This window comes from Sebastes umbrosus, chromosome 20 (assembly GCF_015220745.1).
Source record: "Sebastes umbrosus isolate fSebUmb1 chromosome 20, fSebUmb1.pri, whole genome shotgun sequence".
Lineage (NCBI taxonomy): Eukaryota > Metazoa > Chordata > Actinopteri > Perciformes > Sebastidae > Sebastes > Sebastes umbrosus.
Genome location: NC_051288.1, coordinates 14,603,048 through 14,630,419, shown reverse-complemented (window position 1 = coordinate 14,630,419; position 27,372 = coordinate 14,603,048). Strand labels below are relative to the sequence as shown.

Here is a 27,372-nt window from a genome sequence, read left to right as displayed (position 1 = left end):
TACAGTTTTACTTAGCGAGCTTTCGTCAAATTGGTATGCATCCGAAATATTAGCACTGACCTTTTGACCTTGTACTTCTAACCCAACTACACTTTATACACTGTTTCTTATTTAAACTTCAAAGAGAGGTCATAATTGCATGGAAAAAATTAAGATTTTATTGTAATTTTCTTGCCTTCTCTCTTCCCTCCCTACTTCCTTCCTTTCTTACTTCATGTAATTGCTCTCATCTTTAAGTTTCACACAAAGATTCAAATTCAATATAGCTTTGACAAGGTGACAAAAACAGACCTTAGTGATCTACTCTCTCTCTCTCTGTCTCACATTTTCCCTTGCAACAGCTCTCATTTTTCCCTCATTGCGACTTGTCCAGAGCAATTAAACTTATTCTCCACAAGCAGAAACTGTTAAAAACTTTTTCCAGAGTTAATGAGACAGTGGTTTCAATTTTCACTTGGTTAAAAAGAAGTAGCACTTATTTCTTCTGTTGCACTTCTTTCACCTGACTAAAATACGGTGTTGAGAAGGTGACAAATTGCTAGCCGCTGTTCCTTTCACCCTGTCTGAGTGTTCATCCTGTCAAATCAGCATTCTGACGGCGTTAAAACAGATGAGACCAGAGCAGAACAGAGGCAATATTAACACAGTGTGTGTTTGTGTGTGCGGGGGCTGAGGTTTGCTTACATTGCTCTCTGACTCTACAATAAAAGTCCCAAAAAGAAAAATATAAAAAGTGTAAAAAATGATTGCTTCACACCTGTTTTTATAGCTAGCGGGTAAGAAAACCGTGTGTTTAATATCATCAGTCAGAGCTTGAGCAGTCAGGACTAAATTAGTCAGGAGGAGGATTATTTTGAAGTTGATTAAATGTTAAAAACGTGGACTGTGTTCTGATTATCCTTTTTGCTATTTGCATACATTATGTTTCGGTGTTAATTTTGTCAGCAAAAAATCATGACGATAAATCGTCTTTGACTAAAGATATAGCCATGACAATGATGTGACATTAACGAGAATGTATTTGATGTCAAGCTAACACTATTATGAAAAGCAACAACACTGTGGAATAAGCAGCTGGCAGCTCTGCCTGACTGTACTTAAGCACAGCGGTGCTTTGAGCAGCAGTGCTTTGAGCAGCAGTGCGCTAACATACTCACAATAACAATGCTGATTTCCAGCAGGTATAATGTTTACAATGTTATCCAACTTAGTTAAGCTTGTTAGCGTCCTAACATTTGTCAATTAGCACTAAACACAAAGTACAGATGAGGATAAAGGGAATTAGTTCTGCAAGTCATTAACAAAAGTATTGGAAAAACGTACATTTTGACCTGATGATGGCACCAGATAAAAAGTTAAGGGATCACAAAAAGTTATTAGGATTCATCCTCTGGGGATTGTGACTCTTTGTTCAAAATTTCATGGCAATCCATCCAATATGTGTGAAGATATTTCACTCTGCTCCAGTAGAGTATAAATTGTAACTTTAGAAGCAGTGTCAAAATTGTCAGTTTAATATGTTTATCTAACCCCCATTACTCAATCCATATTTATATTCCATTTTATTTTGCTGCGCTGTGTCACTTCTTTGCTGTTGCTGTGACCCATTTTTCCTCGTTTCCTCGATTTTGGATCATTAAACTTTCATCTCATCTCACAGAGTGACTATTAGGATTAATAGACATTAGGGTTGTTTCGTGCCAGTGTTATGCAGACTGCAAGAGAGAAGAAGAAGAGGAAGAAGAAGTCGTCGTGGTGTGATTTGCATTCAGTGATTCATCGATATCTGGGTGTAAATCTGTATTATAAATTTAATGGAGCGTCCAGCTTTTTGGATGATTATCTTGGGTTGTTTGGAGAAGGGGGAGAGAAAGAATGAAACATGGATACTGAGAGACAAAGGAAGAGGGAAAGAAGAAGAAGAAGAAGAGAGAGAAAGTGAGAGATAAATTTGGTGGTTAACTGTGTAAGTTTTGTAGAAGTAAAACAGCAGAAGTGGTTGAAATGTGTTTGTTCTTATTTCTAACATTCATGCAAAGTATTATTGTAACTGAATGATGTGAAAGCAAAAGTTAGACATTTTTGGGTAATGCACTTCATCACTTTCTGACGGAGAGTTAGATAAGATCAGTGTTGGGAAGGATACTTTAGAAATGTAATAGTTTTGAGATTACTAATCAAAAAGTAATCAAATGTAATAAGTTACATTGCATTGATGAGGTAATTAGAATAATTACATAACTTATTACATTTAATTACTTTTTGATTATTTTTCTAATAATGTTTTAAACTGATAATAAAGCTGAAAAGTCCTAAAAACATAAACATAAACCAGGCAGTGTAAACCTCACAGCTTTCTCAACACTGATTATTGTCAAACTTGTATTAAAATATCTTCAATATAACTTGAATTAAGACAGAGAAACAGAATGAATGTTATATTCTACAGTATAAGCTTTTTACCATTGATTCACCTAAAAAAAAAAGATCTGCTGAGTTATGGACGTCACTTTTTCAATGTAAGTCAATGGGAAAAAGTATTTTTGGGCCCAAAGGCATCACGTGTCGAACACGGATGTTATTGTAATTCCACTGTTTGACCACTACGAAAATTTGCTTCAAAGCTCGGCGCTCTTTGGGGGGCTCCTGGGGACTTGGTCTCAACAGGTAACAACACCAGTAACTGGTGCCAAGTCACATAAATCTCGTAATTAAACTTGGAGGTTGACATGAATGCTTTTTATAAGTCGTAAACTCATAATAACAATGACTGCGATGTGACATAAATGTGGCATAAAACTCACTAATTAAAAAGTTTTATCCGCAATGAGTAATCCTGGCAACCAAACTCCAGGAAGTTATAAGTCAGGGCCAAGAAACAGTCAGGCACATAATGATCTGTTTGCATGATCCTGTTTAAATCGATCTAAAATAAAAACAATAATAGCTAAAGCATTCTTTTTTTTGCAGCAGCAGCAGCAGCAGAAAGCTCAGGCTTCTGTCTATCGTGTCATCACATTGTACACTTGTGATGATGTCATTAACTTTTGCACTAACTCTACTCATACAGATGAGCATATCTCAACAACTAAAAAAATGTGCATAGTTCGAATAACTTATGGAGTGTTAAGAAATATTTTGTGCATGTTTCTACATTTAGAAAACTTTTTGGATCAATATGTTTTGTTTATTTAATAACATTTTATGATTTTTTTATTTATTTCTAAAACAATTTCCATACTTTCATCAATTATTATAGTTTATTAACTGACATAACCTTGTAGCGTAGGTTGTACAGATCACAATAAGCCATAACTACCAATGTAGGAACTGGCGAACAGTTTCTATTGCAGAGTTGAAAGGGTTAAGTGACACATTTTCAAGCTGTCATTGACAGTGAATAAATAATTTTGAGTATTCAGGCCCCTTCACATGTGCTTTCACGTGTATTTCAAAAGGCAAAAATAACTTAATAGCACACCCAAATAAATGTGTGTCAATCTCACATAATTTTCTGGAAATTGAGTTTTGGCATTAAAGATTTAGCCCTGTGATGTCAGCCAACGGAAATGATTGAGAAAACTGTGGAAAAAAAAGATAAATGGACAGCAATTTCCTCCTGCCTATGTAAATTATGAAAAGGGCAGCTGTTTGATATTTGACAGGGAAACATTATTGTCCATAAAACCTCCCTTCAAACTGCCAACAGTACAGTTGTCACAGCGTTGCAACTGAGACACTAGATTAAATCCTTCAGATAATATGCTGGATTAATCGTCTTGATGTCAAACATATTAATGTCTGCAGTTCCTGGAGTTGGGTGCTGTGCATGTGTGTGACTTTCTCTCCATCGTTCCTCTTCTATTCTCTCTTTTTCTTCTTGTGTCGTGTCCCTCCCTCACAGCTCTCTCAGTATAATTACAGACAGTTAAAAGCCAGAGACACAATATGTCTCGGCTGCCTTACATCTGCTGCTTTTCAACACACACTGACAAAAAAAGAAAGCAGTTAAAAGCCTGAAATCTACGCTCTATCTCTACAATCGCTGGCTCTGCCTGTCGTGTTCTGGTGCTCATACCTCTTTTCTTCCAATTTCCCCTTTTTTTCGTTTCTCTTTTCATCACTTTCTCACCTCCACCTCTAATTTCATTCCTAGATACAGTGATAGAAGTACCTGCAACTGAAACTAAATTACTGAGTTTTTTTTCTTTTAAATCTGTTTCGGAGCACATTTTATTTGTGGCACCATATAGTCAGGTATTCTAACAGTGTGGGAGTCCTTTCTCTGTAAGTTGTGCATACAGACAAGCCATCACTCGAGTAGTTGTACTGCTACATTGTGTGTGAATCTTGTGTGTGAGGTTGCATCTGTATTCGAGTCTCTGTTATTTCTTCTTTTCAACTATATTTCCCATCAGGTCAATTTTGTACTCCTCCTGAACTTAATTTCAACAGTTTGGTGTAGCGTCACATAAAGTACTGCACGTTCTATGAATATCAACATTTGATTTGATTAGATTAAGGTTCCCTATTAGCTGGTGCCATAGCAACCGGCTAATCTTCCTGGAGTTCACATTAAGCATATAACGTCCACCTAAAAAGTGCCGTACAAAAGTAAAACAAAATTATTTCTAATCTATTGTCATAAACTACCAAAATGGCCTGTGTTGAACCTTAAATATTATGAATATAATACGCGTTTTCAGTCCAAAAAAAACACAGGAGTTTTGTCCCTTTACTTCTATACTATTTGCCTGCTCCCTATATAGATATGAAGGACCTACTCTAAGCTAACGAAAACGCAATGATTCTTAGTTTCAAGGGATTTTACAATAATATTTATATTATATTCCATTTCTGCTGATAGATCCCCTGAAATGTAACACACTGTTCCTTTAAGAAAGAACATATTTCTGATTTTTTCTTGTAAATGAATGGATAATGTTGTCATTTCAAGGCATCTAAAGAGTGAACAATCAAATAATACAAGGAAAAAACCTACTCTTTGGTTAAACTGGTCAATAAGAAATATATGTGACTATTGTTGACGGGTTGCAAGAAGACATCTCTTCATTTTAAGCTGTTACAAGGCAAAAAGATTTAAAAAGAAATAAAGAGCAGCTACTGTAAATGTTGATATGTTAATATAAAGACAAGAAAAACATCCTGTTGTCTTTTTTTTAATCAATGCTTCCTAGCATTATTGGTGGCTTTCTAGGATGAACTAAATCAGAATGTTTGTTTGTCTGTTTTTAGTGAAATACTGTTGTGGTAAATTAAAACATTGTTCGCCACAGTATTATTATGAAGAGACTATAAAAGGTATGAAGAGATCGATATGGTCTATTTTCTAAAGTTTTTTTTCCTCCTTCAAAAATCTTCAATCAATTTTAAATCATTTACAAAGAAAACAAAAATAAAACTAGTCTTAACACCAAGCCATTTTTGTGCAGCGTATTATCACTCGCAGTACATGTCGAGAGTAAACAACCGTTCTGTAGGGACAGGCAATCACGCCATGAAGGACCAACAGTGCGCAATTTCTTTATTCCAGCTAACCACTGCAGCAGGCGTTTTCCCTGATTCATTCCCCTCTCTGTGGCAAATCAGTGAAATCATCTGCTGTTGTGCTGGACTAGTGGAAAAAGCTTGAACCACATTTTAAACTGATGAATAGGCACTTAGGGAGGCAGCTAGCTTGATATGAAATATTAGATTTTGAAGCCAAATTGGGTCCCATTGCAGCTGCTTTGATGCAGCCTTGTCCAACGTTTCTCCAGGTTTGACATTGTCAACAGCACAGAGAATAATTACAATTCAAGCACATTTTGGACAGGAGGAGTTTTTGCTTCTATATTGTCTGCCACTATATCATGCAAATGAAGCGTTCACCTTTCTTTATTATTTTTGACCCACTATAATCCTTTCTTTGACGGTCATATGACCTCTCTCTGAATTCACTTCACAGCCTTTTCTTTTTCTAATGCATTTTTCACCTCTTTAAAACAGAAACCATGTCTCAAACTCATGAAAGTCAGATTAAGAATGCAGCTCCCTTTCTCTCTCTCTCACCCCTAATACCTCTCCCCGGTGTCTTTCTCCCATTTCTCTCTGCCACCCATGCATATCTCACTTCCTCCCCTCTTTCCACCTCCTCTCTCTACCGTACCAGCATCAGCAAACCAAGGTCAGGTCCATTCATTCTTCCGGAAATCTGTTTAATACCTACAGGTAGGGACCCTGGTTTGGAATGAGGCCCAGAGTCGTGCCTCGCGCAGCCTGCTGAGGGATCACAACGTCTGTTTTGGTTTGGAAAATATCCAAGGGTCCTTGGAAGAGAGGATGTTCAGGATTGGAATACTATCAAGTGCCCTCTCTAAAGATTAGGGTGAGTTTGTGGATGTTGAATTTGGAGCATGTCCAACGGTCGGAGCAAGAGTTAAAATTAAGAACGGTTGAAATGAAATGCCCTCTTTCAGGATAAGGTTGGAGTTTGGAATAGTGCCCAATTATCCAAATAAGAAAAGGTATCAAGCTTTTAACTTTGGAACCTGTTAAAGGTAAGACTTGCTCACAAATCCTAGACATCGGTGTACAAGGGCCATATATTTATGTCAGGAGTAGTCCTAGTGTTCAACCAAAGAAGCATGATTAACATTTAGAACCTGGCATAGTGTCAGACTGATCAAAGACCCCCTGACACTGGTGTATAAAGGCTATGAATTAAGCTTGGAGAATATCCAAGCAAGCGTGCAACCGCGGGAGCATCTTTAAAGATCAGAGCCTATCAACGCGTCAGATTTACCCATGACCCCTGTCTGGGGAATACATAAGTCAGTTATTAGGTCTGGAACGAGTCCAGGTGTCTTTGGGGTAAGTGGAGAGGAGGGTGCTGATGCAAGTGAAAACTCATCCCTCAGTGCTGAGGAGAGATCCTGTTACTTACAATATAGTAATATCGTAGCAGACTGAGATTTATTTATTCATTGCAATATACAGTTTCATTCATAGTTGCCCTTGATTTACTGCTATTCCGGTTGAATAGTGAGAATTGAGTGCCGAATAAACGACACAAAAATGCAAAAATACTCGCCTGCAAATATTATATGCCTTAAGCTCTTATTGTGAAAAGTAAGCACAGAAGGTAACACAACGTGATTGGTTATTCGCGGAGGGAAAGCTCAGAAAAATCAGTATGTTGCTTGTTCGCTGCGTAAAATTCCCATTCTGTGTGAAAGTATTCATGACAAAAACAAAAGTTTTCCAAACTAAATTACTTCCAAACTTTTGGCATTACGTTTTCGACCGGGGGCTAACGTAAGCGTGTTGGTGATTGCTAAATATCTATTTAATGGAGAGCCATCAGGGGTCTACTGTTCACCTTCCCGACATTTACCAAACTAACGTTAGTTGTCGCAGGGACGGGGAGACGTCAGGATTCACGTTTAATTAATCAGACTGCAATGTAACATAACGGTTATATTGTCTCACATGAATGATGCATATTAGGTAAATAATAAACTGTTTGTTAGAGCTTAAGCAGTGCAGGGAATTGCTCGGAAAGCGGCAAATTAAGATCATTTTCTTGGTGATGTCGACATCCGAAAGAGCTGCTGTGTGACTGGTTGTACTAATCAAAGTCTCTAGTTTTATATCATAACAGTTGAGGAACTGTGAAGGACCAAGTGGCTGCTGGCAGCCATCAAGAGAGCTCATGTAACTTAGTCAAATCACAGTTACGTCTGATCTACCCATTTCATAACAAGTGATGATAATAAACAAATGTCATTCTAATAAGTCATAATTATGATATCTAATGGTCTGCGGGGGTCTTGTATGACCAAATAGACACCGTCCTCACACACCATTCTCTCAAATCCTTGTATCCCGTCCAACCTACAAATATGCACACACATGCGCACGCTGTACTCCGAGCATAATAACATACAGGTGTAATTACAAAGCTACCAAGGTTTACAGAGTTCTATTAGTGATCACTGGTCCCCGTTGTAAAAGATTATAAGAGCAGAATTTAATTAGCGCCTCGGTGAATCTTTGAGCGCTGCACGCGTGTCTGTATGTGTGGTAAAAGACTGTGAAGGAGGAAGACAAAGAAATGTAGATGAATCCTATATAATCTCTTTAAAGTCTCAAGGTCCTTGTGTCAGGATCGCTTAAAGTGAGACATGATGATCTGCGCCACAATAACAATCACGCACCACAAGATGAATAACAGAGACAAGTGTAATCTGTCTACATGCTCTCTCCAATGTGTCGGGCCTTTTAATTGCAGATGCGCAGTCTGGAATTATTGATGCAATGAGATAAATTGTAATCTAAATTTTAAATTTTTTTTTTGTTCATGACCAATCATTATAACAAAGGATTAGAGCAAGAAAAAAAAGCGTAAACAAAGCAAACAAAGAAACACGTGAATCTGTGGATAATGAACACATAAGTATACAAACACACGCTCTCAAATAAACATGAAGTTATATCTTGCAATCAAAATGTATTTAAGGACATGTAGTGAGAAGTGAGTTGAGGGAATAGGAGAGAGGAGAGTGAGTGTGTGCGTGTTTGCTGCTTATCTGTGCATGTGCATCTTCCTACCTTGACCTGTCCGACGTAGGCGTGATCCCGCTCCTCGATGACAGTGAGATTCGCTGGCAGTGAAGAATCGAACAGCGGGTCATTGTCATTAACATCTGTCACCACGATGTTCACCGTCGCTGTGGAGATCTACGCACACACACACACACACACACACACACAAATCTGTGTTACTATTCTGGTCTGTTCAGACAACATCTGAAGCTGAATTGTGTATTCCATTTAACATGATTAACTGCTGTAGCGCCGGAGAGTTCTTTATGTGATGGATTATCAGAGTACACAGGATGAATCCATCTTCCAATTTCACAGAGGTTTTATTTTACCAACTTAGTGTCTTTGTCCCTCGTACTAACAGCTCCCTTATGTAACAAACTAAAGAGCCCATTTTGCTTGCTAATTGGCTGCACTCTGGTCCTCGCTGTCCCATCTCTTTGTGCTTCTAACAACTGTTCACCTTTTCTTGCCGTGTTAAAAGGGGATTTGTGTTAAGATATGCATAATTAAGAAAGACGTGAAAATTACTTAAAGGGACTGTTTGTAACTTTTTAAGCGTATAAATGTAGCGGGTCGGCACACATGCGCGTTCGCATTTGCGCGCTCGCGTGTGGCCGGAGCCTCGTCTCCACTGCCTGCTTACCTTCACTAAGACAAAGCACGCGCTCTCGCGTACTCGCTCCACACTGCAGAAGAGTTAGTTTAGCTCTGAGAATATCTAGTGAATGCACAGGGGACGTTTGTGCAGAAATAAATGCTGCAGCTCCTCCAGACCAACAGAGGTTTTCCGTGTCTTGGGAAGTGACGGGGCTCCTCCACGTGTTACGTTGTCGTCTCGTTACCGACCGGGTACCGGTGTATCTACGGCTGCCGGCTGCGGTCGGGAGGCGATAACGTAACTCGTTGAGGAGCCCCGCTGCCTGAGCCTGCGCTGAGGCAGGAGAAGCAAACACAGTATCAGCAGTGATTCATGGAGAGACCTTCGTCTGGTCAGCTAACATTACTGCTAAGCAGCTGAAATATAGAGTGATATTGTGGTTTTAGCTGACGTGTGTCGCCTCACTGTTTTGAGCGATGCTGGTTCATGTCTATTTAGAGCGAGCAACCGAGTGATTACATTACAGCTCGTTTAGCGTCAGCCGTCTGCAGCGTTCTTGTTCAATACAATAAAGTTGTTGTCCTCATTATTCACTTAGACACAAAAACATTGAAAAAATAGAGTCTAGGTTGTAACATACTGAAGTTACCCTTTTACTAGCTCAGGGTCAAAGAAAGACCTCATATGGCAGTCCTTTTGGAACAGACAGCTCAGCTGGTATAATTTGGTAATTTTTTTTGCAACCAAAAGTCGGATGGATAAACAGGAATCTGTTAAAAGTCTGTGCCAACAAACTTATCTGATCACCTGAGGCATTAAAGCATGTTTGTGGTTGTTTGGAGTCATTAAAAATCTATTTGTTTTTACAGCAAATGTCATCAATTCACACTGTTTCGCAACCAACAGCAACAGCATAACACATTTCAGAGAGTAAGGGCAGACAACCAGGAAAGAGAGAGAAGCTGGTGAGAGGTCACCAATTTCTTAATTTGAATTTCATGAGAGCAGACGAGAGAGAGAGAGAGAGAGAGAGAGAGAGAGAGAGAGAGAGAGAGAGAGAGAGAGAGAGAGAGAGAGAGAGACAGAGACAGAGAGAGAAAGAGAGAGACTGATTGAAGATTTGACTTTTAAAGAAGCGAACTGGGAGGAGGTGGAAAATGAGGGAGAGCTAACCGATTCACGACAATGAGATGAAAAGAGGAAAAAGCAGCGTGTGTGGCTGTGTGTGGGAGAGTGACAATCACAGAGGCGACAACAGGCTATTGAGGTTGGCAGGGCACACGGCGATGCAAGTAATTTGAGGTTAAGAGCTCACAGTTGACAAAACTGTTTATCCGAATGCCAATATATGTAAAGTAGAATGAGCTCTGATATAATGAAAAGGAAGGCTGTGAGCAGCGCTGGCAAACACACACACACACACACACACATACACAGACCGACATAAAGAGAGAGAAGGAGAAGCTCCATTTTGCATTGGGAAACTCTATACACATCATTTTTCAATAACCGCACATCTCAGAGTTTATTATCTTGCTGTTATCGCGGCCACCTGCCAAAGTTTTACACCCACCCAAATATGGAGACACCACATCCTTAAAAGCACAATGAGAGGGATTTCCTTAAAAACATGTATAGACTACAAAAATAATCCATCTGAATCATCACTGACTCACTAGCGGCGTCTGTATCTGCAGATCCCCTGCCCTCTGCCTGGATTTTATCTTTCCTTTTCATTTTGCTGTGTTCGGGACGTTTCTGGGCATCGACCTCTATAAAAACGTTGTGACCAGGTGCCAGATCTAAAGCACTCATTCAAGAGGAAGCTGCGAAAATGGCGGACACAGCTGCGGAAAAAACGCAAATAGCAAGGCTACAAGTACAGTACAATCGAACACTGAATAAGACATTTTAGGCGACCAAAAAGGTTGTAATTAACTTTTATGAACTGAAAACATACTGTGAAAGGGTTAAAGTTTTAAGACGAAAACACAGACTGGAAAATGCCGTGGTAGCAACCTGTCAATCGCAAGGTAGCCACGCCCTAAATCACCTGCTTTATGGTCTATTTGACTCTAAATGGGACCATAATTTACTAAATGAACATCATGCTGTATTGAAGAAGACTTGAAACTAGAGATTGAGACCATAAACTCATGTTTACAATGTTTACTGAGGTAATAAATCAAGTGAGAAGTAGGGTCATTTCCTCATAGACTTCTATACAATTTGACTTCTTTTTGCAACCAGAGGAGTCGCCCCCTGCTGGCTGTTAGAAACAATGCAAGTTTAAGGCACTTCCGCATTGGCTTCACTTGGTTGCCCACTGGTTTACAAACTGCAACCGACAAACCCTCCTCATTGTGCCTTTAAGGTGTCAGATGTCTACTTGACTATGCATTGTGAGGGATTATTTTCCAAATTACCAATATGACTAAAAGATGAGAAATTAATCAATCAATAATTACATGTTTATGTGACTTTCCATAGTAATAGCTGACTGTGGTTTTAAGTTTGGTTTTAGCATCCTGTGGTAAAATGGTGAGTGGTAAAAGTTTGAAAAGTCAGTGCTGGGCAGATTCATCCCCTTCCGAGTAAAATGTGATTTTGGCTTCGTTGGAGTCTCACTTTCTGCAGGGTAACTAATCCCTGCCTGTCTCGACGATTGCTCAGCAACCACTTGTGATAGATGGGAAACCACTGATGTCTGCCAGCTTAAAAACTTTGCCACTTTGCCACAAACGCGGGGCATGTTTTTCCCCTTTAACACCAAACTGCTATGCTTGCTCTGTGTTGTTGCAATTTAAAATATACGCCTGTCAATAATTTTCTCATTGTCTTCAAATCCTGTGAAAATTAATCCAGAATTAATCCTACTAAAAAAGTATTACTTGTTGCCATAGAACTCCATTGTCCAAAAATTACAACAAACACATAAGCATTAGTTGAGGGAGAACACTGACGCTGTTTCATTCATGCTTCACATTCACTGGCTCATTCTCTAGCTGTTTGGCTGCCAGCTGATTAGTAACATTCAATCATATTCCTGCAGGTGTGCAGGGCAGCCATTACAACCTGCATACATGACAATGCTGTTTGTTGCCACAGCTCCCTCTACTTCCCCAACCTCCTGAGACTAGTCTAGCGAGTTTCTCAAATCAGATCTTAAAGACAGACTGCACTATAATTTGCAAGTGATGAGATCGGATTTGTGTGTTCAGACAGCACCAACATATCTGCATGGGTTGCTGTGGCAACGGCGTGGCTACACTGTCAAGTAACGCTGTCAAGTCGTGGTGCAGAACTCCTCCGACGCACCAGACAAACTCAGTGACGGAGTTGCAATAATCGCATTTCATGTGATTTTTTTGCTGTCCAGAGTGTCTAAAATCAACCTGGATATCATCTGGATATGCCAAAAAACGGATTTGGGTTTACAGTCTGAACAAGGCCATAGGGATGTTAGAAACTATTGTCAGAAGAATTAACACATTGTTGGTTTTTGGTCTTTTCATGGGATTTATTCACATTAAGAAAAAAAAAGAAAAAAACACTTATTCTTTAAAGGTACAGTGTGTCAGATTTGGCGACATTTAGTTGTGTGGTTGCAGATTGCAACCGACTGAGTACCCCTCTGCTCACTCCTCCCTTTCAAAGACCGCGATAACATAAGTGCAAAACCGTGGTCGGAAGTCAGACGGCGGCTGGTGGTACCACGGTTTTGCACCCCGCAGCTCACGTTACTGCAGTTTCACAAGTGTGTCGGAGAACTACGGTGGCCTTCAGGTAACGTAAAAATGCTAAAGGCTCTCTCTGCCAGTGTTTGAATTGTCCATTCTGGGCTACTGTAGCAACATGGCGGACTCCGTGAAGAGGGCCCGCTCCCTATGTAGAAGTGCTCATTCTAAGCTAACGAAAACACAACGATTCTTATTTTCAGGTGATTATACACTAAAGAAAACATAGTTATGAATATTATTTTCCATTTATTCCAATAGATCCCGCCGAAATATTACACACTGTTCCTTTAAACTACTGAATAAACTTTTACCTTCATTAATGTATAGCTACAGCAGCGCTAATCCACACAGTATTTAATGGTGGAAACATGAGCTTGATTCACATACCCATGCCACGATACACAGTATTATACAGTCCATCTGACAACAGCACATTGTCCTGCACCAAAGTTTAAGTTTCATCTGACAATGCACAGTGTCCTTACAGTGGAGCTGGTTTACTGCACCAGCTTGTAGGGCCCTCAATCCGTGGCAGTATGATGGATTCACTGGCCAAATAGCCAATTAGGCACTTTGTAGTCTGACACTCTCACAACGGGACATTTAATAATAGGGGACACAGACGTGTGTGTGTGTGTGCACGCATATGAAGACAACCCAAGGCCTTTCGAGTGATGCTGATTAATGGGTCCGTATGAGGCGACTATACCCCAATCTTCCCTTCTCCTTTTTTCTATTTCTTTCTTTCCTCGTCTTCCCTTCTGTCTCTCTGTGTAGCTCGTACCATTCCTCTCTCATACACCTCTCTCTTTTTTTTTTCTCTCCGCTCGTTCGAAATATAATGGAGTGTCAAGCAGAAAAATGTCCAAACTACTTTTAGCCATTTTCTGACTTAAAGACCTTTGGGGCACAAAGATAATACACTAATTGTCAAGTTCCAAAGAGCAATTGACTAAGTACATGTGTGCATGTCTGTGAGTGTGTATGTGTCAGGACTCCTTTATAGCACTGTGTATGAACACACAGCACAATTGTTAAGGTAATAAGGGCCCCCTGAACACCTCTCACATCACTGCTCCTTCCTCACGCTCTCTAAATTCCTCCCACTTGTTCTCTCCCTTCATATTGTGTGCGAGGGTGTGTGTGAGAGAAGGTCAGGGTATTCAAATCAGCATTTTCTCTCCTCTGAGGGACCTTAAACTTTACCTTTGGCTTTAATTGACATGTGTGGGAGGCATGTCAGCGAGGAGGAGGAGGAGGAGAGGAGACAAACTTCCTTTAATGCAAAACTAATAGATGGATGATGAGGGGTAGAAGAGAAGCTAGAAAGGGAAATTGTTAAAAGCCAGGGGAGTGGAGAAGGAGGAAAGAAGGGGAAGGCAGGGACACGCCATCCATTTGACTTTCATGTGAGAGCAAGTGAAGATTTGACTTTTAAAAAAGGAAGAGACGAGAAGAACACAAACAGAGAGGGATAGAGAGAGCGACTCTGGTGACCTGTGATCAATTAGGTAAGTGAGAAAGTGAGGAAGGGCACACGCTCCATCTTTTGCAAAGTAGCTCTCGCAGCGGCGTGATTAAGAATTGTTTTAGACATTTTGTAGTTGCGTGTTTATTCAGACTCCGTCCACACTAAGCCAAGGGTTTATGTGTGAAAACAACATGCTTTCACAGGAGCGTTTTCAGATCGTTCAAGTGCTCCATCTGCATTGAAACGCAAAAAGCTGTTGAAGGTCTGAGGACTAAAATATCATAAATAAAGTGAGTTCAAGTGGTCACCAGACTTTTAGGTTATTCCACAGGTGGCAAATAAGAAAAACTGCTGATCACACTCAACATCTGGTAAGGAGTTGAGCAGAAATAGCTTGGTTACTCTGTCGAGTCCTCAGCTGGATACATTTCTTGTATTCCGAACCTTAAAGGGATAGTTTTGACTTGCATAGTCAGTGTGTTTCCTACAGTACATAGCAGAGCAGAACATATTTTTAGCCATCTAAATGCCATCATCTATGCTCTCCTTCACAGCCACAAGACTCCATTGACAAACACAGTAATTTTACCTCGCAAAACACGGTAATTGCTTGTCTGCCGCTGCCTTGATCGGTTAGTTTGATTATGTTGTGTGACTTTGGGCAACTTCAAAGTCACACAATCAGCGCTAAAGAAAACTATAGGGAAAACCGCTGGATAAGTATGGCCAAAATGGAGAGAAAAGATGCATTTTCCATTTATGGACGTAGTCTCCGTTGTCTTCTCTGAGACACAATGTGATCTAATAACAATGGCATGCTAGTATGTATAAAAAAGAAAATGATAAAAGATAAAAATAAAAAGTTTATGTCAGTGGATAACTACTGTATTTAGTCCTACTTGGTATGTCTATGATTGAACACATTTTCATGCAAGTCTTTTCCATCACATCTGTTAAAGTTGTATAAGCTTAGATGAGCCTTTCTTTTTCCCAGGTAGTAATTTGATAGATTCTTTTCCCTCCCATCCATTTTCTAAACTGTTTATTCTGCTCAGGGTTGCAGATCCAGAGCATATATTATTTTTCACATCTATTCATTTAAGAATCCAAATTGGTTTAAAATTCATTGTTACAAATGGATTTGGGCTTTTATTTTGACGGAGGTGGTTGTTATGATTATTATTATTACTGAATGAGACAGGTTTTTTTTTCCAACAATTGCTTCTGATATGCCTCTTTTCACATAATGCCACAGCTGTTGTTTGTGGCATTTTTTCTGTGAAGGATTTAGTTTCCCTCCTGGCAGCCACTCAGTTTAATTCCACTGGGGATGTGAAACAAGTCAAGTAAAGACAACTACTTAATATCTGCACGCTACAGCTCAGTTTCTTACCCCATCTGGGCGTCCGTCTGAGGCTGTGACCACCAGAGTATAATAATCCAGAGACTCCCTGTCCAGAGCCTTGTCCAGCACCAAATACCCTGAACTGGAGAAACAACACAAATGGATTAGAACAGAAAAATAAAAAACACAGGACCAAGAGGAGCAACACTGCGGTGTAAGTTTGAATGTCGTTGATTGCTAACCATGCTGATCATTCTCATGCTGATACTTCCAGCCATTAGTTTCTATGCTAACTCTGGGAAAAATTTGAATACGTGTCTTGTTTTCTTGAAATGTTTATTCCTCTTTATAGACACGACTTTGGAGAAAACTTTACAGACAATTGCACGCACTGATAACCGCTGCATAAAAGCCTTAACACCCAGACGTGCATTTCTACTGTGATTATGGGTAATTTGCATGGTACAGATGACGCCTTATACCTATCCTCTCACCCACAATGACATTAAGGAATGCCCTCTCGGGTGCTGTTGCTATAATGGCTCAGACAGTGAGGTGTCATAAAAAAAAACACTTTTCTTTCTTAGGTAACAGTCGTTCACCAGAAGAAAGAGTTTATAAGCAAAATACTTAAAAACTACAGTAAGATCTGAATATGAGTACCGATTGATTGCACACTAAATAGAGACTTCATTATATTTATTGGTCAATGGTGATTTAAAAAAAGTCTCACAACTTCAATATATAGGGTTTAATGGTAGATCATATGTAACACTGACATGCACTTAAAGCTGCAGTCGGTAACTTTGAGCAAATATGACAAATAGTTATTTTTATAAAAACGGTCACTATATCCTGACAGTAGTGCATGAGACAGATAATCTGTGAAAAAATATCATGTTCCTCTGCCTCCTCCTAGCGCTCCTAATGGCATTGCAAGATTTCAAAGTGCCCGAAGGAAAACAACCAATCAGAGCTGAGGAGTCGCTAACTTGGCAGTCAATCGATGTCAAACTAGGCAGCGCTGATCAAATATGAATTTCAAAATCTGCTCCGGCTGGAGGGCGGGGCTTGATTTTGACTCAACTGTATTCAACATGGCGGCCGGGTCACAAATGTTCTCATTTTAGAGCTAAACAGTACACTACAAGATGTTTCTGAAAACATTTGAGGCGAGAAATAGTCATTACAGTAACAGGATATTGATTCATATTTGATCAGCGCTAACTAGTTTGACCGTTTGATCGGAGTTCACGAGTTTCGCAAGCAGTCATTGACAGCTGCGGTAGCGACTCCTCAGCTCTGGTTGGTTGTTTTCCTTCGGGAGCGTGGAAATCTTGCAAATGCCATTGGGAAAGCTAGGAGGAGGCAGAGGAACATGATTTTTTTCAGATTACCTGCCTCATGCACTACAGTCAGGATATAGTTTATTTAATAAAATAACTTTTTATTATATTTGCTCAAAGTTACCGACTACAGCTTCAAAGATTTGCAGTGTAATCACACGAATGATTAAGCAAAAAAAACAAAACAAGCAGAAAGATCAAAAAACAGTAATCAGCACATGAATTTTTTTTTTTTTATATCAAGTATGGTTCATATCATCTCAGCCTCAAGCTACTCATTGACTACAATCCAGCAATCAGAAATGTCCAAACAGAAGCGAAGAGATAAAAGTCAGATTTAAGGGCAAATGATTAACGCATAAGTAAAAGTCTACTCGAGAAGATCAACAGCTTCAGTGTGGCCTGTCTGAGACTTCTGACCAATCAAATCCAGCAGAAACCTTTGAAGTTGGCCTTGATTGACTACACTTTTCTATTTCACTCTAAGTGAAGATTTACATAATGATTGAAGTGTTTTAATTGAAGCTAGTTTCATGAATTAGAAATCTAAAATGCACATATTCTCCAAATATTGACAGTGTGTGTGTGTGTGTGTGTGTGTGTGTGTGTGTGTGTGTGTGTAGATGTTAAATGGTCTACAGAGGGAAAGATGTGAAGCTGTGTTATTTTATTTTTTTTCAAACAAACTAAAAAAACATTTCATGTATATTTATGGATGATTCATGAAAAGCACATACTTGGGCATGCACACACACACATACACACACACACACACACACACTCATACCAAGTCTTATTTTCTCATTTACACCACACACTGACACATTTTCTTCACACGCCTGCTGCTCTCAAAAGCAAACATCTGCTACAACATGTGTGGAGGCCCTACAGTAAATCCCATTGTTCAGGATGAACCCAGGATAATTCAAATTTATTCATAAACGAATGGTGATAAACCTCCTCAAAGCTCATCATTTGCATCCCGCACTGATGCTGGCCCTTTTTTTATTTCTGTGTCTGAATCTTCTGGCCATTACTGTGTGTTCCGTTGATGGCAGCCACATGGCAAAATGGGCCAATACCAAACTCGTCCGGGTGCTCTCCCGATGCGCTTCTAGAAGAATATTTAACTGAGCCAAATTTTGCACAAAGGCAATGAAAAATCACTCCATCCTGTGCCAATGTGAGCTGCACGGCATGTTGCATTTGTGCGGTGGAAAAAGAACAACTTGGCTTGTCCTCGTGGTTCCATAATGCACAAAGCACAGCTGAGGCACAGATCAAATTTGGCACATATTGGAAGATTTCACAATGTCGGACCGAACCCGTCAGATACTCCCAGAAAGCAGAAATTAAAGCTCTTCATTTCATTTTAATCTTTGCTGTTATGAATTACTGTGCGGGGGACCCCCTTCACTTAGTCCTTTCCATTCTAAATCCTCATTCGTCCATCAATCTTGTTCATCGTTTCCTTCCGGGCTCTTTCTAACATTTGTCCATCTTTTGCTCCGTCCCTGCCCTTCTCTCTCATCTCTTATTCTCTTTCTCTCCCTCTTTCCTTCCGCATCTCTCGCAGACTTTCAACATACTCTCCTTTGTTTCTCTCTGGCCTCCTCCCTCTAGAAATGTAGATAGGATCTCTCCCCAGAAATAAGAAATGCATTTTTAATGAGCAATAAATGAATAAATACAACAAAAGCCCTCAGAGTCAGTTATGTGTGTACGTGGTGAGAGTGTGCTTGTGGGAGAGTGTATGGCTGTGTTTATGTGAAGCCCTCGGCGGAGCCCGAGCCCTGAATGATTGAATTTTGATGCTTTCAACCACACACACACACGCACACACGCACGCACACACGCACACACACACACACACTGTAGCTACATAATTGTATATTGCCATGGTTGCACAGTATGCCCATACTTAAAAAAAGCATATACTCAAATAAGAAAAAAAGACTGCGTTAGCTTCTGAAAATATTAACTTCAACAAGCTCCAAAGTTTTGATCAAACAAGATGAAACAAGATTTGTGTGTGTGTGTGTGTGTGTGTGTGTGTGTGTGTGTGTGTGTCTGTGCTTACTTCTGCTGTAGAGCAAAATGTCCATGGGCGTCTCCGCTTTGGATTTCGTAGGTGATGGGGTCCCTCTCCCGATCCACTGCCTTGAGAAGTAAACAATGACAGACAGACATATTCATACACATATACTCTTATTTCCATCAGAAGATTCCACCCTTACATGCTGTATACAGCAGTGATTTCCAACCAGGTTGGAGTTGCAGTTGCCTGGGAGAATGTGGAAAGATTAGGGAGTAGCTCAATTCATTTGAAAAATAACAAATATATCCAGATATTGAGTCAGCTGTAACCGCCGTAGGGTTGCCCCCTCTTAGTCGATTAGATTGATGGAATATGCTCCTGTAGAAGCCATGAAGTCTGTATGATATCAGCCTTCTTTTGAGAAAAACATGTTTTATTTGCGATGTCATGGAGAAGTACTACACTACCCACAATCCTAAGTATAACAGCAACATCTCTGATTGGCGGAGCTCGCTGTTATAATGGAAATATGCAACGCACCCGTGAACGGCTAGTGAGGGTTTGTGCTCGTACGTGCTTGCTCCGTGGTTTGCTCCCCAGATTTCAAACAGGACCAACGTGGGGTTTTGTTTGGAAACTTTCTCTTATGTTACGAAAATAGTTCACCGAAATGTCTTTCTGAAAACATTTGAGGCGAGAAATAAGCCATGCAGTTGCTGAATGTGTCTTCATTTTAGTTTGACAACGGTTAGTTTAAGCGTTTTTTGGGGAATTTCCAGAGGCGACGAGTCACCATTCGCAATGGTTTGTGGGATAGTTCCTTTAAATGAATATGTACACGGTTTTGTACCTTTGACTTTTTTTCCATTTTCCAACTTTTTCGCTCCAAATCAAATGTTTTATGGTCACGATTCATCTCTGGTCGGCTTGGTTCCACGCTTAAAACTCTTTGTATAAAGATTTTCTGAAAGGTCAATGGAGTGAATGAATGGGAAATTCACTTCCGGAAACAAAGCCGTTCAAAAAGTGTGCCGTCACTGTAAAGCTCTATATTGTGTGTGTGCGTGTGTGTGTGTGTGTGTGTGTTTGTACCTGCAGATTAAGCAGCGTAGCTCCAGTCCTCATAGCTTCGCTGATCTCCAGGTTGTATTGTTTACGGGGGAAACGCGGAGGACTCTGGTTGTTTGGGGGCAAAACTTCGATATAGGCCGTAGTAATGGATGACCTAAAGAAAGAGAGAGAGAGAGCAGAGTATGTGTTAAGGCGGATAGGACACACGGAGAAATTACAAAGACAGATAGAAGAAACAAGACTGTAAGGGAGAAGCAGAAGAGGAAGAGTCGCAGAGAAATATTGGAGAGGGATGAGAGGAGAAGAGGAGGAAGAAGAGAAGAGCTGGAGGGCAGCACAAGAGGATAGCGGGTATAAAAGCAGTGTCAGGGAGGGTGAATGGTCTATTATTTAAGTTAAGAGTGACTGCCCAGTGTTTGTTTCTTTGCACTTCATGCTGTGTTTAACTAATCGATAAGAGCGTGAAGAGTGGCAAAGAGACTGTCCAGCGCTCTGCTGCTGGGCTTTTACAAACCTCTTTTTGCAGGGCTTAACGTTGCTATTGTGCATTTTGACAAACTCATCCTGCTGTTTCAATGACTCATTCATGTAGAGAGGCTGGCGCTGTTTTACCAAAAGAATCTTTCTATTCATTCATTTTAATAACAGTGTGTCTGTATAGAGTGACACTTTCTTGTTAGTATTATTCCTTCAGAATCTCCTTAAAGATGAGCGCTGCACTAGAAAACACATAACCCTTTAATATCATATTAGAATTAATCATATTAAGGGGTTTGTACATGTGTCCAGAACTGCATTTAAGAATGAATGGAGTGATTATGCAGATGGTTTTTAAGTACAAGGCTAACTTAGCCAACTGTGGATGAGGAGTGTATTCAGAAATTCAATGTGTCAAGAGGGAATTACAGAAATAAAGCTTTCATTAAAAGAAGTCGTAATTGGTTTTAAAAGTGAAGAAAAAAATGAATTACATGGAGTTTCTAATTTACAAGGCCGTGACACCAAGATAAAATATATTCAGAGTACTTTCTGACAGTAGATTGTTTCACTTTGTAAAATGAAGACTTAATTACACAGTGTTTACTTCCCCTCTGATAAATGGCTCTGGCTGTTCAATATGCTGTATTCACGGACATTTTTTAATCAACATAACACTTATTTCAAAAGAAGCATGTCATCGTATTGACCTACAAAAATGACAGAGCTGTTTATTTCCGGAGCTACAAACAGCTTGTGTCCGTGTGTCAGTGTTTCTTTCAGAAGTTATTCTATTACCTGGCTCAAAGTTGACATGTTTAGAGAGCTACAGTTGGAAAATTGACTGCCTTACATAATTGAGATAACAACGTACTAACCGCAAATTAAACTAAGTAACAGACTTGACATCTGCTACACCAATTATTTCAGATAATTCAGTCGTGTATTTTGATCCCGGACACCAACTTCCCCCAAAGGAACAAGATTCAAGAGAGCTCGATAATGACTTCAAAATAAAACGCTCCACTGGCAGGGAACGATAGCAACAGGATACTTTATTTAGGTTATATATTACGCCACTCCAAATTTGCATTAATAAAAGGAAAGAGAACATAAAAATAATTTAATTAATTGAGATGTACCCTCAGCCCTATTAAGATTCATCTCATATCTAAAGGACAATATCTTGCACCTTTTCCACAGAGGTCAAGAGAAAAACGTATAATTTGTTATATTTAATATTCAAATTATTATATCAAAACCCCCTTAACATACACTTGCCACCTTTTTACCCCTTAAGTAGCTTTAAAGTGAGAAATATTATCATATTCAACACGGCAACAGTGTGGAATATATCAGCTTGTTCAAACTTTTTATTGGAGCTATATTTTGAAATTGAGTCAAATATTCAAGGCATAGTGTTTTTAAAAGGCATAAACAGGCATCACATGGGAATATTCTAGATTTATTGAATGCTGGTATGCATTTCCCAAAACTTATTTAGCCATATTTAGTTGCTTAGAGGATTTTGGGATCGCCGCTTGAATTTAAAATAAAGGTTTAAGTTTGAGACAGTGTTTGGCTGCACAGCATGACTTTATATTGGCTGGCCCACCAGCAGCGGGGCAGTGGAGTTTACGGTTTCAGATTTATTGAATTGTTTTCCTTCTGCCTTATCAAAGAAAGAAGCCTGTTGCTGGCTCACATAAAAAAAAATAAAAAACACTGGTTCACCGAACATCGCCGGGATGAAAAAATTACACTTCTTAAGAAACTGGTTGGAAAAAGCTCAATTACTCCGATTTCTTCCCAGTTTTGCCACCACATGACATGAGTGATGTTTGGTTTTACTCACCCTGAATTCCAGGGTAAGAAACGGCAGGGATTTAGTTTGTGTTCCTGCTTGGCGAGAGCGCTGAGTTTCAGCAGAGAGAGATTAACTCCACTCAAACTGGATCATCGACTGAAAAAAGCCAAAGAATCTCGGCTCTAAACAATAGCCCGCAAAATCTGTTTACGTTCACAACAATAAATAAATAAATAGATAAAGGCTGGAAAAATGCAAGCCGCCAGAGAGAGAAAGAGAGTGAAAGCCAGTTGTTTTATTAAAACAATTCAGATGGCATTATTGATGAAAAACGATCGAGGGACTGGAGATTTTTCAGTTGTGGTTTCTATTGTATCCGGGGCCTATTTTTCCATCATAAAACACTTCTTTTTAAAATCTTCTTTCTTATTTAATATGCATAATCCATTTACTAGTCATGGTTACGTAGGACTTTTCCTACTTGTACAGTACACACACACAAACCCACACACATGTACATGTAAACACTAACTTGCACATCAAATGCACAATGAATTAACTGACTTTTTTGGCAAGCAGCAGCCTCATGTTTCTGCTGTTAAGAAAACCATAACTGTAATGGTCTCTCTGAATAGTACTAGAAGTGGCTATTACTACAAATGCTATTGATCTGCTGTGATACACTATGCATTACATTTGGTCAAGTACATGTAAAGAGTTATTTGGGGCTACAACTTTAGCACTTGGTGTTGACTTGGGTCTTCCGTGCCAAGCTTGTGATTTACTTGTGACCAGTGTTGGGCAATAATGTCTTACTTAGTAACAACTTTTTAGTGTAAGAGTAGAATTTGAAATTCACAGTTCACAATTCACATTCTAAATCCAGTTTGTCAGCTGTCTTAACAGGATTTCGATGGAGGATTTGGTGGCTCTGCGTTCAGTGGACAGACTGGTGTGGTGCGTGTTTAACTTGTCACACGACTGGAAGTGTTGGGACGCAATCACTCACTACCAAACGAGGAGAGGTGTGTAACTGCGAAGTTGTGTTATTTACATTTTTTTTGTTTTGTTCTTAGTTGGCTTGCTAACGTTAGCCACTGGGATGTCGACCATCATGAATCACCTGTTTTTGTTTCGGGTTGGACGTGTGGGACTTCTGAAATGCGTGATACGCTGTTTATGGTCATAAAAATAATAATCCTCAGTAGTACTGTACCTCCAAACTGTAGGCTGGCTGCTTGTTGAACCATTAAAGCCGTGTTTCCGCCAAGCAGTCCAGTTCAGTTCGTTACATATTAGAACGGTTATTTGCGTGTTTCTATTAGCAAAAGTTGTGGATGATTTCTGGTACTTTTCTTAGTACCACCTCGGTACTCAGCTGAGCCAATACTAGAAGATGGATTTAAAACACTGCAAACCACTGATTGGTCAGAGAGAATCGTCATATTGGGACACCTGGCACAAACCCGCAATTTCTTTATTCACTCGACCCTGTTTTTTTTTTTTAAATGTCAGCCTGTCAAACCACACCGTACAATTGACGAAGTGCAGATGTTCCTCTGTTTGGTTGAAGATGATGTCACGGCAGTTTCATGCGGGATGGCTTCTGGTGATCATCGGAGAATCCCGCCTACACTGAAGGGATACTATCCACAGTGGAAAACTAATAGAGAAAAGGACCTGGTACCAAAAAGTGGGGTAATGTCGAGTCGAGCAGAGCGCTAATTTTCATTTCAACATTTCCTATTTCAACACTGGATGTAGAGGACTTGGAGTTTAAAGGCGCCTTTGACAGACCTGGTCCAAGTAACAAAAGTAAATTCGGTGATATGAGTACTATGTATTGAGTAACTGTTTGCATTTCTCAAATAACTTACCCAACACTGCTTGCGACTTGCAAAAACCACCACCATATTTTACTATATGCCTCTTAAGGTACAGTGCAAAATGACTTCTTTATCTTGATCTCTATCGAGCTATTTATCTAACATTGTATCCTATCTCATCTCTTCTCTCTGGTGGTGCCCTCTTTTCTCTCTTACCCTACCGTTTTGATGAAAGTGTAAATGAGACCCCCGAGCATGAGCTGTTTTCAGTATTCTGGGGTGCATCTATCTAGGCCATGCAGAAGCACTTCTAATCTGAATGAAACATGTATCTCAAGGGTTCTTCAACAGTCCCAGCTCCCAAACATTGAGATGTAATACTCAAAAGCTGAGCTCCAAAGTCATTAAAAAATGCTGTCACTCATGTCTTGTTGGTGCCCGCCAGGAAGAGGACACACGGCTCTATTTTTTGGGTCCTGACCCATAGTTTTAACAAATCAGGTAGCAGAGATGGATATTGATTTGTTATGTGGGTTATGTTTTCAGCTGAGATAAACAGGGGGTCTGGGGAAATTTGGGGACAATCTGTGAGCCAATCACTGGAACCACCTCAATCTGCAGGGGTTCACATTCTGTATTGATTTGGCACCGAGATAGCTGGAGCCATGTATGAGACGGGAGACAATTTTAGTTTTTATGACTGATAAACATTGTTGGAGAGAGCAATGTATTGCAATTGGGACAACTAAAAACATAATATTTCATCATTTTAATACAGACATAGTGTAAGTAAGCCATGATAATAAGTTTCGTTCTGCATGTAAAGATAGAGTAGGTAATGTAGTCTAGTAGTTTAACCTTTAACCATTACATCCCGACAGCAATCAATAGATCAAATGCTCTGACAAAAAAAGGAACAAATCTGGTATCTGTGGCTGTTGCAGGACTGTAATAAACCCGTCCAATCATTTCATTCGGCCTGAATGTAATAATTGGAAGGGCTACCTGCCTGCCTCTCATTGCGCATCACTGGAGTCTTATACAAGCAGCTAGTTGACAGCTGTGAGTACTAACAATAGCCATGTTTGTTGGTTATGTCCATTATGAGGTGTTACATTCATAATAATAGTTTTGAGGGAGTGGCTTTGGAGGGATGCCTGAAGGGACGGACTATCAGTGTTGCAAACTTTCTTGCTAGATTTAGTGACCTTTGGAGCTAATGCTGCTAGCTACTTTCATTGGAAAAGAGTCGACAACACTGAGTTTTTTCGTTCGATAATTTCAAAATGGAGCGTACTCTTGCTGGTTTGTCCAATGTTGCCGACCCCAGCTTTAATGTAATCTGTTTTATGAAACTGGATTGATTTATTAGACGCGGTAGATTGATTCAGATTGGGTAAATATGAGGACAGCCCACAAGTCCAATTTAATTTGTGTCGTTTCATAAAGCTTTGACGTTTGAGTGACCGAGATGCTGAGAGGTGTCAGAGAATTCAATTATTAGTTTTCATTAGAGATGTCCCGACGTTTATCCAAGGTTACATTAACTGGCTACATTAGCATAGCATAACATGAATCTCCGACCGAACTGTCAGTGGTTGTTTTGCATTGTGGGTAACATAGGCACCAGGTTTTGATAAAGGAATAAGAATGCGTGGCATAAAAATGGAGAGAACAATATCTCTGATTCTGCAGCATCATTTCGTTTATGAAACTGTCCTCTGGGGACAGATGTAGGAGTTCATTGCTTAATTGGTGGAGCACTCTTTTAATCAGTCTGCCTTTGTCAGCACTAGTTCTTTCAGGTCAGCTTGGCACTGCAGGTCTCTAAGAAATTTACATTTAGGCACGAACACTGGAGTGACCAACACATCTAAGAGCAGTGAGGGGTTTAGTGTTTAAAAAATACTCCCAGGGGATGTAACTGCTGATGGACACACTGTCATATGCAAAAAACCTTCATACTGCTTTCCCATATTCTAACATTTAACCAGGTGTCTAGTGAATTGATTACATTTTCATCAGGAGACTGATGAAAAGGAATCTGCACCGTCGGCCGCTGACAGCTCAAATTAAACATCTGACTATTCAGTGACTTCCTGAATATTCCCCATTGACCTGCTCATCCTATATGAACCTATAAAACTGAATGTCTTTCACAGGAGCCTACCTAGCGATCGACCGTCGCCTCTGTCTTTTCCCTCAAACAAAAAAATCTCTATTAAATGTTCCCGTGTGTCCGTAACTAAGTGTTGCTTTGTTCTGCGCTTCTTGTTTGAAGAGCAAAGACTCGGCTCGTTTGTTCTCTCCGCAAGGACACTGCAGTCTTAATTTATCCTTTTGTTTGTGATATTCCAAAGTGCAAAAACCCAAAGAAGTACACCCAAGTGTGCTTTGAGTATCAGCAAACAACAGGCCGCTGCTCGTGCTGGCGTGGTAGCTCAGTTTGTATGTTTTTTGTATTAATTGATGCCAATTTCTCAGGGTTTTTTTTATAGAGTTTTCCTCATGGTGTTTCTTTATTAGTTGATATACAAGGAGACAAAGAAACTGGGAGGATTTTCTGCAACCTGCAAAAGCAAATAACCCTGTTCTCGGATGTTTCTTGAGTCAAGTTTGAGGCATGGCGAAGTGAAAAACACTAAAGGACTCAAACTGTCTCCCACTGCAGCTGCTACATCAATCTGTGGAGCGATGTAGATTGACCATGTTCCAGTGGCTGAACGGTTCGATGGCTGGATTCGCTTCTCTTCTGAGATATTACGTGGTAATTGCTAAAACTAAAATTTCACGATTTAACAGCTCTCTGCCCGACTTTAGCTAATCAATACGCTCAGCGTTGGAAAATATTGGTAGCAGAGTGCATTTTCCATGAAATAACCCAAGTTGGGGAGTTTGTGAGTTGTTGAACGTTATGGCTCCTTATTGATTTAATCCAAGAAGGAGAGATGAGGGGCAGGAGTCAGGAAACAGGAGGCAAGGGAGAACAAAAAAATCTAAAAATGTCACGCTATCAAGTCAGTCCTTATCCTTTAGAATGTGA

At 39.8% G+C, this 27,372-nt stretch overlaps 1 protein-coding gene across 9 annotated transcripts in view; it reads right to left on the bottom strand.

The window, feature by feature from the left end:
- Positions 1-27,372, bottom strand: part of LOC119479369 (protocadherin-15-like) — a 331,261-nt gene that overhangs the window by 82,685 nt on the left and 221,204 nt on the right. For all 9 annotated transcript variants that reach the window (XM_037754884.1, XM_037754889.1, XM_037754892.1 and 6 more), the window contains 4 exons: positions 20,241-20,373; positions 19,191-19,270; positions 15,813-15,906; positions 8,614-8,742 (listed from right to left, as the gene is read on the bottom strand). In XM_037754884.1, the coding sequence (XP_037610812.1) occupies positions 8,614-8,742; positions 15,813-15,906; positions 19,191-19,270; positions 20,241-20,373 (436 nt within the window). The remainder of the gene's footprint in view (positions 1-8,613; positions 8,743-15,812; positions 15,907-19,190; positions 19,271-20,240; positions 20,374-27,372) is intronic.